This window comes from Miscanthus floridulus, chromosome 15, assembly GCF_019320115.1.
Source record: "Miscanthus floridulus cultivar M001 chromosome 15, ASM1932011v1, whole genome shotgun sequence".
In the NCBI taxonomy this organism is placed as follows: domain Eukaryota; kingdom Viridiplantae; phylum Streptophyta; class Magnoliopsida; order Poales; family Poaceae; genus Miscanthus; species Miscanthus floridulus.
Genome location: NC_089594.1, coordinates 29,361,735 through 29,374,655, shown reverse-complemented (window position 1 = coordinate 29,374,655; position 12,921 = coordinate 29,361,735). Strand labels below are relative to the sequence as shown.

The 12,921-nt window shown below is 46.5% G+C and overlaps 1 protein-coding gene across 1 annotated transcript; it reads left to right on the top strand.

The window, feature by feature from the left end:
* The first annotated feature begins 9,670 nt into the window (after positions 1-9,670).
* LOC136508338 (zinc finger protein STAR3-like) lies at positions 9,671-12,524 on the top strand. The gene is made up of 2 exons (XM_066502994.1): positions 9,671-10,021; positions 10,609-12,524. Exon 2 carries the CDS (start codon positions 10,661-10,663, stop codon positions 12,089-12,091), a length of 1,431 nt encoding a protein of 476 aa, XP_066359091.1. The 5' UTR covers positions 9,671-10,021; positions 10,609-10,660; the 3' UTR covers positions 12,092-12,524.
* The last annotated feature ends 397 nt before the right edge of the window (positions 12,525-12,921 follow it).

The window sequence follows — 12,921 nt, the reverse complement described above, 5'->3', positions numbered from 1 at the left end:
CCCTGCTTCCACGCTAGCACTGCCACCGAGCTCCCACTACAGCCGTGCCGCCTCGCCCGAGCCACCACCGTTCCCTAGCACCAGCACCTTCCACGCCACACCATGCTGCACCGCCCGTGCCTCTGCCCTAGCCACCAAGCTTGTGCCCTAAGTTGGTTCCTCCACATCATCTCGGTCACCGATTTTCGTTGAGCCGGAACACTAACCCTAGCCGATTCGGTGGTTCCCCGTGTATTGCTTCTCATCTCTTCGGATCATCGGTTCATCAGGTAGCAAGCCCTCGATTCAATTTCATACCTAATTGCTTGCTTTCTTAGGGTTTCGCATCTCTAGATGGATAATTAAGATTATCTATATATCCTCTATTCTATCGTGTAGTGAGTCGGTGCTGTTGAGGTCCTATTTGCAGTTGTCAGTCAACTCGGGGCCAAGCTCACGAGTACGGATCGAGGCCAAGCCTCGGAAGTGACAGTTGACAGTTGTTTCTTGTCAGCGGCAGTTGTTCTTTTTAGATCCAACTGATGGTTCACGTCAAGAATGTTGGAGGTGGTTCCGATGATGAGGATCCGAGACACCCGCCTCGCTTACCTACAGATCCAAAAGGCAAGGCGACGAAGAAACTTGCAACAAAGAAGCAAAAGTATCTAGATGTAGACACAGCTAGAGCAGCCATAGTTGCAGAGGTCGTAGAGCATGCCGAGAGAGGAGGTGCTCATAGTGGTGTTGTTATTGCAGATTAGCTCTCTCAATCTACGAGGGCCACACTAGAGCAGGTTGAGCGCCATCATGGTGGTCCAGCTAGGACTATCATGGTTGTGGGATGGCGAGTTGTCTTGGATGAGAGTCAGCCTTAGGGGGAGTCACAGCAGGAGTCACAGGCAGCAGCGCATACTCAGGAGGGACAGCAGGCCGTGGAGACAGAGCAGGCACCTCAGCCACAGCTTCACTGCTCTGGTCATACCCGTGCTCCAGTCACACCGAGGGTAGATACACAGCAGAGGGGTTCTTGTCCACCGCCCAGACCACAAGGTCCGCCTTTAGTGACTCATCTAGATCTAAGGGCCACCACGGGCAAGCAGGTGTAGCAGCTCAGATTTGTGGATTTTGAGCAGTGGTTTCCACCAAGGTGAGATGAGCGTGCATCAGAGGGCTTCTACACACCACTGCAGGAGGACTTCTACAATGCATATCTTAACAGTGAAGCTATTTTTAGATCTCAGAGGGTGTGCAACATAGAGTCTATTATTGTAGTAGCTAGAGAGCACATTCGCCCCTACCTATCTTACCTACCAGGGCTGATAGATTTTCTTGGATGGATAGGCTTATATATTCTATCTTGGGTCTATTAGTTCTATGCTTCTCTCTAGATTGACCCACATCATAGATTCATATACTTTGCATTCAGTGGCAGAGATTACAGGCTAACGAGCATTAGGGTTAGAGAGATACTCAGGCTTCAGGAGCAGCCCGTCTGGCTACATGAGGTTTGCTATGGAAAGACAACGTCCTCATAGTGGGATGGTGCCCCCTACTGATCTAGTCCGCCACTACTTCACAGAGCCATTCGGCGAGGAGTCTAGTAGGACACCTAGTGATCTCACTCCTACTGCTAGAGTGCTTGATGCCATTATGAGGAGGACACTGCTTTTGAGGATGGGGTATCGCGAGGGCTTGACTTGCATACAGTTGTGGCTACTGAACTGTCTGATGCAGCAGACAGTGTTTGATATTTAGGATCTTCTTCTATCAGAGATGGATGATACTATTGCTAAGGGGTTCAAAGGTCACCGATAGTTGCCCTATGCCCACTAGATCACATTTCTTATTCACAAGGCAGTTATAGTGAGGCTGCCTGAGATGCTAGACGAGTACAGTGGTGCTACAATAGAGTTCCATGCATATAACCTAACTCAGATGATCCACCATAGTACACCGAGTGTGCCTAGCCAGCCGTGTCGTCGTCCAGAGGTGCCAGAGACTACAGCCCAGCAGGATGATACTATCAGGAGCATAGCAGCTATAGAGGACGAGCAGCTTGACGCTCAGTAGTAGGGGATGGTCGAGAGCGACCCTAGCGATAGCTCAGATGAGGACTACCACGATATCCCTCAGATGCCTCCTCAACGACATGATCATGAGGCCGATAGCTCTAGTTCAGCTCTATCTGCACCGCAGACTGATTCTGCTCTACTTGCCATACTTGAACGGATGAGGCAGGATCAGGCTCACTAGGCTCAGAAGACCGCCGCTACTTTTGCACAGTTCTAGGCTCGACAAGATGAGTTTTAGCGGTAGCAGCAGGCCATATAGCAGCAGCAGCAGACTATGCATTATGACTCTTCGATACCTCGGCAAAACATTATCGCGTTCCTCCTTCTCTCTTTACTTTGAGCATTTACTTTGAGCAATTCAATTCTTGTCATTTACATTCCTAGAATTGATATGCTAGAGTAGGATTAGAACTTAGGGTGCTAAACTTTTGTGCGTTAGATCAATAGAAACACTTTATAGGCACAAGGGGTTAATTGGGCTAACCGTAGAGTTTAATTATTACAAAGAAATTTAGAATTAGCCCAATTCACCCCTCCCCCCTCTTAGGCATCTTGATCCTTTCACTGTGCTCCATGGTGGGGCCCGCGTCCTACGCTGTGGGACCTCAATCCTACGCTGAAGGCTCTACAGCCGCTCCATGGCTAGCATCGTGTCCTGCATGCACGGGCCTCTGGTGCCCTCCTCTCCATCACGGTGACACGCGCCATCCAGGACATCCTCGTGTCCTCTCTCAGGACCTTTCATTTTGGATGGCATGGTGTGCATGCACGACAAGTCCATGATTTCCAAGCTGTAGCCACAGAGACCCAGTCTCTGTGCCTAATTTTTATGGTTGTTGTGTCATGTATACAGAGCTTTGTTTGGTTCAATTTCGATTTGTTTTTCAGTGTTTCTGTAGACATATAAGTGGTAAAGCACCTATTAGTGTTCATGTTGACCGTCAACGTCGGTTGATGCAGGTCCTCAGATTTGACATTGGTGGTCGTGGATCCATTTTCTTGAGTTCGGTGAAGCCTTTATCCTATCTACGGCTCAAGAATACTTATCCTCGAAGACACAGGCCGATCAGACAGTCGATAGGAGCGCCGACTGTGCTATCGGAGTGCGAGAACGAGGACCCTTGATGTGTCTATCGTGGTCACTTCTCATGGGCCTTTTGGCCCTGACGGGCCAGAAGCAAATCAGCAGTAGTTTTTACTTGTTTGAGCTCTGTAATATGAGAATTCTTTTCCCACACTTATGTACTGTGCTTTAATGTTATATATTAAAAGTTGTTGTGGTAAAAAAAATCCAAACAGGCCCGACGCATGCAGCTGCATACGTGCACAACGCTTTAATTAGTTTATTTAGATCCGTCTCGTTTTACAATGAGTATGGACACAATGAGTACTGCAGTTCTTCTTTTTTTCTTTTTTATTAAAAAAAGAACCGCGATACAATAATACATGTCATCCCTTCCAACTTGTGGATAAGATACAAACTGCTCGTTCAGGCCCCACATGCACAAAAGTTGCTCAATGAACCAGTAAAATACACGAATAAGAAGTACAACGTAATGAATTTTATATATTTACTATATACATGCATGAAGTGGAGATAGGTTCAGTGCACATATTAATAAGTGTACGTAGCCTATGGAAAGCCCTAGCGATCGAGATGGCTACTGATGGTGACGTAACAGACTGGTCTCAACTACGCTGTGAAGCCCACCCAACGTATAGCTGAGCATATCTCTGAAATGACAAGCCGGGGGCTGCCGCGCCGTGATGGATGGCGCGGCGGTGTCGCGTCAAGATCGGTGGCGCGACAGATCCTGCCATGTCATCGGTCCGCGCCTAGGTCATCGCCACGTCAGCCATTTCGCCGCGCCACCATGCATGGCGCGGCACAGGTATTTTGTCATGCCATGGCAATAGGCGCAGCCAAAAGTGTTAGATTTGGAAATAAAAAATAACCAGTGTTAGATTTAAAATTAGTTTATAAAAAGTGTTAAAATTTAAAAAAAAAATCAGTGTAGAGTGAAGTGTAGTGCAGATCATTTTGGCGGGTACCGTTGTAAGGCGGAGTTTCTGAAAAATACGCCTTCACCTATCGAAGGCAGGTTTGTATTGTTCAAAAGATGAAGAAGGAAGTTGGTGGCTTTTTTATTTTTTATAACCTGTGTATTAGTGGCTTTTTTGAGTCGTATATCTATATCCTAGGATGGTCTATCATTCGGCTATAATTTTGTAGACCTCCTAGAGCACTCATTAGAAACGTGTCGTTTATATGATTAAACTCTTCTACCTTAATAACAATAATAAGCGCAAATCTTTTGTGTATTGGAAAAACAAAATCATCAAATATTAAAAATCAGTGAGAGCTATATTATTTACCAGCGAAGCAGTGATGGGAACATTACCCTTCTTTCTGTAAAAGGAGACGAGATACTTAGACTACCCACAGGATTAGTGGGTCACGACACTGAAAAGAAAACGTCCCTGTGGTAGCTCATATGGATGCCAAATCAGTCAACAGTATTTTCAGCCATAACTTATAAGTCAAACCAGCCCAACGGACAGGGTTTGAGCTGGTTTGGCTTATAAGTTATGGCTGAAAGTATTGTTGGCTAGTTTGGTGTGAGAGAAAAATATTGTTCGTTGGCTGATAAGTCATGGCTTATAAGCCAAATACGACCAAGCGAATAGGCTGAAAGTTACAGTGTTCATATCAACGCTTCGAGATAGGTGGAACCCAAATCTGTTAGACTATCTCCAACGGCGTAGGCAAACGGTGACCCATACCCAAAAAACCTCATGTACAGTGTTTTGCATCCCGAAATTACGCTCCAACGGAGGACACAAAGAAGGCAGGCATTTTGCGTAGCAACGGAGTCGGAAGGCAAAAAAGCGTCGTCGAGAACGACGACGCAAAACACTGCAGAGAGAGAGGGAGGAGCGACCGATGGAGGTCGGTGGAGGCGCGGCTGTCGTCGTGGAGTCCGGATTCGCCCGGCCGCCATCGGAGGGAGCAGGGGTAGGCGGCATCGGGCGGGGGAGGGGCTGCGACGACCATCGGAGGGAGCAGGGGAGGGGTTGCGGTCGCCGTCGGAGGGTAAAGGAGCAGCGCCGCCGGCAAGGGCCGCTCGCCGCCCGCGGAGAAGAGAGCCGCGCGGACACGGTGAGGCTGGGGCCGGAGCTCGCCCGCACGGTGGCGGCGGGTCCAGATCTCGCCGGGCACATCGACGCCAGGGCCGGAGCTCGGCCGCACGGTGGCGCCGGATCCAGAGCTCGCGCCTCCCCCTCGAAGCGTCCGCCGCCCCAGTCGGACCCGCCCACCGCGGCCGCGCTAGCCGCTGCAGACGCCGCCCGCGCGGCGCAAGCGGACGGAGAAGTTGGAGGAAGATGATGCGGAGACGGAGGCGGGTGCCTTCGGGCCGGGGCTCGGGAAGAGTGAGGGCGGTGTGGAGGGGGACAGGAGCCGCATCGCCATGGATGCGGGCCGCGCTCGGCTTTTGGACTTTTGCGTCCGTAGTTGGAAACATGAAGTTTTGCGTCCCGAAGCTTTTCCCTGTGCATGACCTATAATAAGGAATGCGTCCCGTATTTGCGTTTGGCCCGTTGGAGACCGTCTTAGAACCACCTCTTCCTTCTCGGACCTTGCAACCAACGAGTGGTTGAAAATAAAATACTTTTTATTGCTTAACATCGCCGATAAAAGAAGATGATTTTTTGTGCAGCATCGGTCTGTACAATGGCTCATCTCGATGCTCCAATGCTCTTTCTGCTCTTTCAACATCACTAAAAAGCAATGTTATGGGTAGTCTTACTGAGATTCGCATTCACAATGCAGGTGATAACAACATCTTCTTATGAACTAAGTTAAATGTCCATGTGTTTGGTAATGATAGTAAGCAGAAGCAAGGAGAGTATTGGAGATGGCGCGAGTGGGCGATGACGACAAAAAGACTAGTCGCAGATTCGTAGTCATCGTGCCATGAGGACTAGAGTTAAGGTGTATGAGTTGGAGGCAGGAGGACGCCGCACAGTGGAGTGGCTTGGCAGGGGCCTGCTGAGTGGGGAGGAAATGGATTAGGCAACGAAAGTAGAAGATCCCGTCCTATACTTGCATCTGTTGCAATATAAGATCTGTCATTTGAGTGAGGCACTACCACCACCACTACAATCTTTGTAAAGTACTCCATTAGTTTGAAATTATAGGTTATTTTGGTCTTGTTCTAATTTAGACTTTATAGTTTTGATCAAGTTTTTAGAAGAAAATATATATATATATATATTAACATATACAAGTTCAATAAATGCACTGCCAGCACGTATCGTGTGGACAATTCAGTGAAACTAATTTGATATTCATGTGTTCTTTATAGACTTGATTAAATTTAGAGAAGTTTAGCTTAAATAAAATTGAAATAATCTATGATTTAAATGGGGGAGAGAGTAGTAGATATGGCTAATTTAAACAAGACTCGTTCCCTATGTGCAAACAGTGACCAGTGTACATCGAAGCGCCACAAAGGGTCCATGGGCCAATATGTGCAGATCAACTACATTGGGCCAGCCAGTGTATGCGGGATGAAGCAGTGCTGCGAGGGGCCTATGGGCCAATGTGTTGCTTCGCGGGCTGGTTGCGCACGTGATTAACCAAGGCACAATCAGGGACGGATCTAGGAGTGATGTTTAGCCGGGCTCAATTTCAACGTTTAGCGAATGCACGAAACTGTGCTTGTTACAATTCTGAAACAAGCATCCATGTGCTTAAAGCATCCTATGTTTATACCGTAGCAACAACCAATATCCATTTGTATATATGCATAAATAAAATAAAATAGCCATATTTAACATGTCTCGGAGAATTTAAAAGGCCCTAGGTGGTAGATTAAGCACAAATTAAACTCAAGGTTTTTTTTACTGCTACTAGGAGCCAGATTTGAAAGGTACTACAACAAATGAAGGTCAAAATGGTGTGCTTAGATACAAACAAAGACAGCTTTAGCAAAATAAAACAAGGTCATACTTTTTAGAGAAATAGTCAAATGAAGAACACGCTCATATATCTTCATATGTGATAACTGAATATAATAAATTCAGAATATGTGATTACTACTGCTCAGAGTTTTGTTCTTAACTTCAAGTAAATTGGATACTTGGGAATTGGTTTCTTGCATAGACATCGGATGGATGAGTTGCCACCGCAGCCACCTCGTGAGCCTTCCTCCGATAGACACTTAGACAGCTGCCATGAGTTTGTGACCTGTTGGACCTTGGAAAAAAGGCTGGATCTTATTGGGCTGGAATAGGTCGATTGAGGGAGTAGAGAAAGGGTTGGCCCATGGCCCAAGTCGCGGCTGCTGGCTGAAGCGCCGCCGTCTTCAACCTCCCGACGGGATTCAGAGCCCCAGCTTGACTGCTTCTCATCGTTCTCAACACAGCCATGACAGAAAAAAAAATTAGGAGGGGCTTAGGGCGGGCTCCATGGACTTGGCGGCCGTAGCCCCCCCGCCCCCCGCTAGATCTGTCCCCGCTTACATGGCACACATGTCTGAGCCATTTTAGAGTGGTTCCTCCGATGCTGCTTGGTGCTCCATTTCTGAGCCACGATGGCGATCTTCTTCGAGATCCCATGAATAATGACCAACTCAAGAAAGTGTCCGAGGGCCTTGGCTAGCAGTTTTTGGCAGGCCATGTCCTTACGGCCAGTAGCTAACTCATGTAGGAGCCGCACAGCCACAAGCGCCGTACTCGCCGCTGCGTAACTCGCCAGAAGCTCCATGGACTTGGAGGCTGTAGGGGGGCTTGAGCCCCACCGCTAGATCCGTCCCTGGGCACAATGGTGGTGGTTCGGTTTAAAGAACAATCAGCGACACGTAGGAAAGAGGGAACAGATAAACAGACAATTTCTGTTCCTTTGATCTGGTGTGGTGAAATTTGCGCTTTTTTATTTTACTTAAAGAATAAAAAATGCCCATCTTCTTGTGGGGTGTCGTAGGAAACAACTAACAAGGAACAAATTACAAATAAACACACAATTTCGGCTCCTTTGATCTGGTGTGGTGAAATTTGAGCTTCTTCTTTTCTTTTATCTCAAGAATATAAAAAATGCCCATCTTGCCGTGGAGTGTCACCTCATCTTAGAAGACATAGCAATTAGAAGTTCATATTTTATACTACAGCTAATAAAAAATTCCATATATTTGTGCATGTTCTCTCTCATTTTCTAATACAATAGCATATAAATGTATAAATTTACCAATTACTCTATTATTTTGTATCCATATTCGTATTTTTCTCATCTCTATATGTCACCTTTGTGTGACCTCAACGTTTTTACCTGAGCTTAAATCATGGTGGCTCTTTTGGTAGTCCATATTTCGTAACATCCTGAATCCAGGTCCTGTTTGGCAACAAAAACGTTTTTGATTATGCAGGAATGTGTAGAATCATTACCAAACGGTTCAGACGAGAACGAAGCGTTTCACTCATGAACCCTAGGATCGTTTTTCATTTTTATGCCTAGTAGCAAGAAGAAACGTTAGTTAGCTGGTTTCGTATGATTTTGATTCTTGCCCTCTTTCTTTATTAGCAACCATAATTTTTAGTTAATTATTTGTAAGAGAAACAGGTTAAAATAGGTTGTATTTAAGTTATTCATCAACCACAAAAAGTTCTGATATTTTTAAGAATACTTTCATTATATGATTTTTTATGAGAAAATATTTTTAAATTAGAATCTAGCCTATCAGCCAAACGATTTCATATCTGAAACGTTTGATCCGAATGTTTCTACGTGAATCTGGATCCATAAAACGCACCCTAGATTCTAGCTTTCAAATCAAAATAATTTATAAATTCTTCCTCAAATTAAGTTGGACCTCTATGCTCATTGCACTTTATTCAAAACTATCCTTTTGTATGTACTGAAAATATGGATTTTAGGTCGCACAATGCATTTTTAATTACTACGATGACATGAACTGTTGTTAACGTACACGATTCTCAAGTTCGGAGATAGAGCTTGAAGTGAGGTTTAGGAGGTCAATAGTACTCTTACCTTAAAAGAGTATTAATATTTGACATTAATAATCACTGTTTAGTCCAAAAGTAATCTCAAATGCTAGAGTGGTCATCAGCCTGTTCGGGAGGCCGTAAACGATCGTGGAATATTTACTGCTGGCTGATTTGGTGTGAGAGAAAAACACTATTCCCGGCTGAAAATTTACGATCGTTTACGAGCAAGCGAACAGGCTGCATAACCACCTTTAGTCTATACTAGTTACCTTCTCCATTGTTTGAGATGTCAAATTTTCTTATCGAAAGAGTTGTGTGTAGCAACACCTTTTTTACTATAAAACGCAGAGTGGCCTTTTTTTTTATCGGCAGCAGAGTGGGCTTGATAAACCGTATCACTAATACTGTCCTGCTGGATTAGCACGAGTATAACCGATCATGTATGATAAAAAAGTATAATCGATCATGTGATGTGATGCCTATTACTATTATGCTGCCAATGCCAACATCATGGTCATGGGCATTGTCTAGTCTCTCTGCGCGCGCACCCATGACGCAATGACCCATGCCCATGTCCATGTGACGACTGACGGCCATGTCCATGAGTCCATGACACGCGGGCGACGACCGACGAGCATCAGCGTTCAGCGGGGCAGGGCAGGCAGCAGGCAGCCTCCGAGGATGGATCGGGGCTCGAGGCGGGCGGGGGCTTAGGAATCAATAGTTTACGCCATTATTCACAGGCCACCGAGTAAACTAGTATACTCGCGACTGATTGGTTCTTGGATTGGGGAGCTCCGTCTCATCGCTCCCATAAGTTTGACCAACCCCCACCCACCCACCCCCTCCTTCCATGATCTAGTATGGTTCTTGGTTCCTGCCTGCTTCCCCGCTCCTTCCTCCGCCGTCCTCCTCCTGCCCGTCCCGCGCCCGCCGCCGCCGCCTGTTCCTCCTCCTCCTCTCTGGTATGTGCCTCTTGCTAGATTTTCTTGAATAGAAGTCGTTAAGAGTTCAATTTCTGTCTGGATATTGCATCATCGTACCGTTGACGGAGAGGAGAGGGCGTTCTTCTTTGAGATCTCTCGAGAACGGAAAGGGGACCGGCGTTCTTGGGTGAAACAAACGTGAGAGACATCCAAACGAGAGCGATAATGGCCTTTTTCTCCCCCTATTTTATCATCCATGATTATTTGTATTTGCGTCAAATCCTGTCAAATTTGTGGCTGCTCTGTTCTCTCAACACCAAACACAATCCCTTTACCTAAAGGTTACACCACTTTTTTTTATCATAATATAAGATCATGCTTGTTTTACACTGTAGTGCAAAAGGTTGATCTGCTTCGTGACAGCAGTGCCCAAATCCTAGTGTCATGCTTGAAAAAACCTCCTGGAAGGCTGGAATATGTTGAAATTTTCTCTGCGGTGCTATTTTACATCCATTATTAATCAACTAATGACTCGTGCTTTTATATGCACCCAAATATCTGCAAACGATGAATATTCAGTTCTGCAGGTTCTGATGAACCGTTGGGTTTCAAATCTTCTTTTGCAGACTAGGGTCATCCTCTGAACTCAAACACGGGATTTTCGGAAGTTCATCGACAATGGATCTCAGTCAGAACCACATCCACAATCAATCTGCTGCCAACCTCTACTACCAGTTCGGTTCAGACAATCCGTTCCCTGGCATGGGGACTCAGCAGCAGTTTCCGCCATTCACCTCGCCGTTCGGCGCTTCAACATCCACCAATATCCCACACATGGACTGGAACCCTGCTACGATGCTAGACAACCTCACCTTCATCGAGGAGAAGATACGGCAAGTGAAGGATGTCATCCATACAATGGTGGACAGTGGTGGCCAGCTTTCGTGCCACCAAGGTGACATCGCTCAGAAGCAACAGGTGGTTAATGCAGACCTGACATGCCTTATAGTTCAGCTCATCTCTACCGCCGGGAGCCTTCTCCCGTCACTGAAGAATTCGTCCTTTCTGAGCCATCCTGCTGCTGGGCACATGGACATGGCTAACCATGTTGGCCCAAGCTCAGGCTTAGTTCCCAATGCGATGACCGTTTCTGAAGAGAACAAGGAGGACATGTGTAGCCCTGAAGACTATGAGGAGCTTTTCAAGGGATGGACTGATGGTGCTATCGAAGAAGACATTGAAATCGACAATGTTCTTGTCGAGGAGCAGGATATGAAGGATGGCGATGAAGGCAAAGATGGAGAGAACCTACCGCCAGGTTCGTACGAGTTACTGCAGCTGGAGAAGGATGAGATATTGGCTCCGCACACACACTTCTGCTCCATCTGTGGAAAGGGTTTCAAGAGGGATGCGAATCTGCGGATGCACATGAGAGGGCATGGCGATAAGTACAAGAGCCCAGCTGCACTAGCCAAGCCACCAAGAGACGCAAGCGCGGAGCATGAACTGGTGAAGAGGTACTCGTGCCCGTTTGTCGGCTGCAAGCGGAACAAGCTGCACAAGAACTTCCAGCCCCTCAAGACCATCCTGTGCGTGAAGAACCACTACAAGCGGAGCCACTGCGAGAAGAGCTACACCTGCAGCCGGTGCCACACCAAGAAGTTCTCCGTCATGGCTGACCTCAAGACGCATGAGAAGCACTGTGGCCGGGACAAGTGGCTGTGCTCGTGTGGAACAAGTTTTTCAAGGAAGGACAAGCTTTTTGCACATGTAGCTCTGTTCCAAGGCCATACGCCGGCATTGCCACCAGAGGAGCCAAAGACTTGCTCAGACCAGATCAGTCATGCAGGGAGCCATCAGGAATCAACAAAAGTCCCAAACTCCATGGGAAGCAGCTTCATGTGGGGTGCCTCCTCAGGGGATAACAATGCACTGGATATCAAAGGGTTTGATGGCTGTAATGATGACTTCCTGTCGACAGCGAACTTTGGTTCCTTCAATCTCAGTTTTGGGCCAGCTGATGGATTTACAGGAGAGCCTTCAGGTGGTTCGTTCTCGATGTTACCTTCTGAGCACTTTCAGAGTGCTCAAAACAAGGGGCAGAACTGAATATAGATAATCTCAGTCAGCTTTAGATGTATCGCTGGGTCGATCTTGGGCAGCTTCAGATGCACCATCATCTCTGTTCTTTGTTCAATTCCTCTCTCTGTAGTATAGCACCCATCGCCTTTGTTTCCATTGCATTGTACTTTGCTGGGAAGTTCTGCTTGAGTTGTCCCAGCTTGAGATTGTTGTATCCTATGTACCACCTTTATTGTTGGAAGCCTACTATTGAGCTTCTCCTGTGTTGCCTCAATTTCATTGTGAGTGAGTGATCAATGGATTGCTACCTGTATTCTGGTGCTAGATACAACAGTGTGGTTATATTGTGTTTAAGGTAGCAGCTACAGTGATGGTGATTGGTGATGGCATCCCCATGTCATCAGTTTGCACAAACTAAAATGGTATCAGTCGATGAAATAACTGCTGATATCTTCAAAGGTATGTGTGCAGAAAGGCGATAAGTAATTTTCTTTATTTCAACAGGTATAAGCACTTGCACTACGTTGTACTTTCACGGCTGGAAGGACAGAACCTTCATGCGAACCAGTACGGGGGGACATTGTCCTGTTCGGCTGGCTAGAAAAACGGTTTATGCTGATGTTGATGCTGATTTGTTATGATAGAAAAACACTATTATTTTACTGGTATGGTACGGCTGATAAGTTCTAGCGAACAAGGCCCAATGGTCACATGAAGCATCTCTTTGCTGAGAAACTGGCTGGGAAGCACATGCTGATGCTGGAGTTGGAAAGCATGATAGGCACTATGCAGCTAGTCTGCAGTTTCCTTTGGTATGATCTGATCTCGGTTGGACTAAAAAAAACACTGTTTATGCT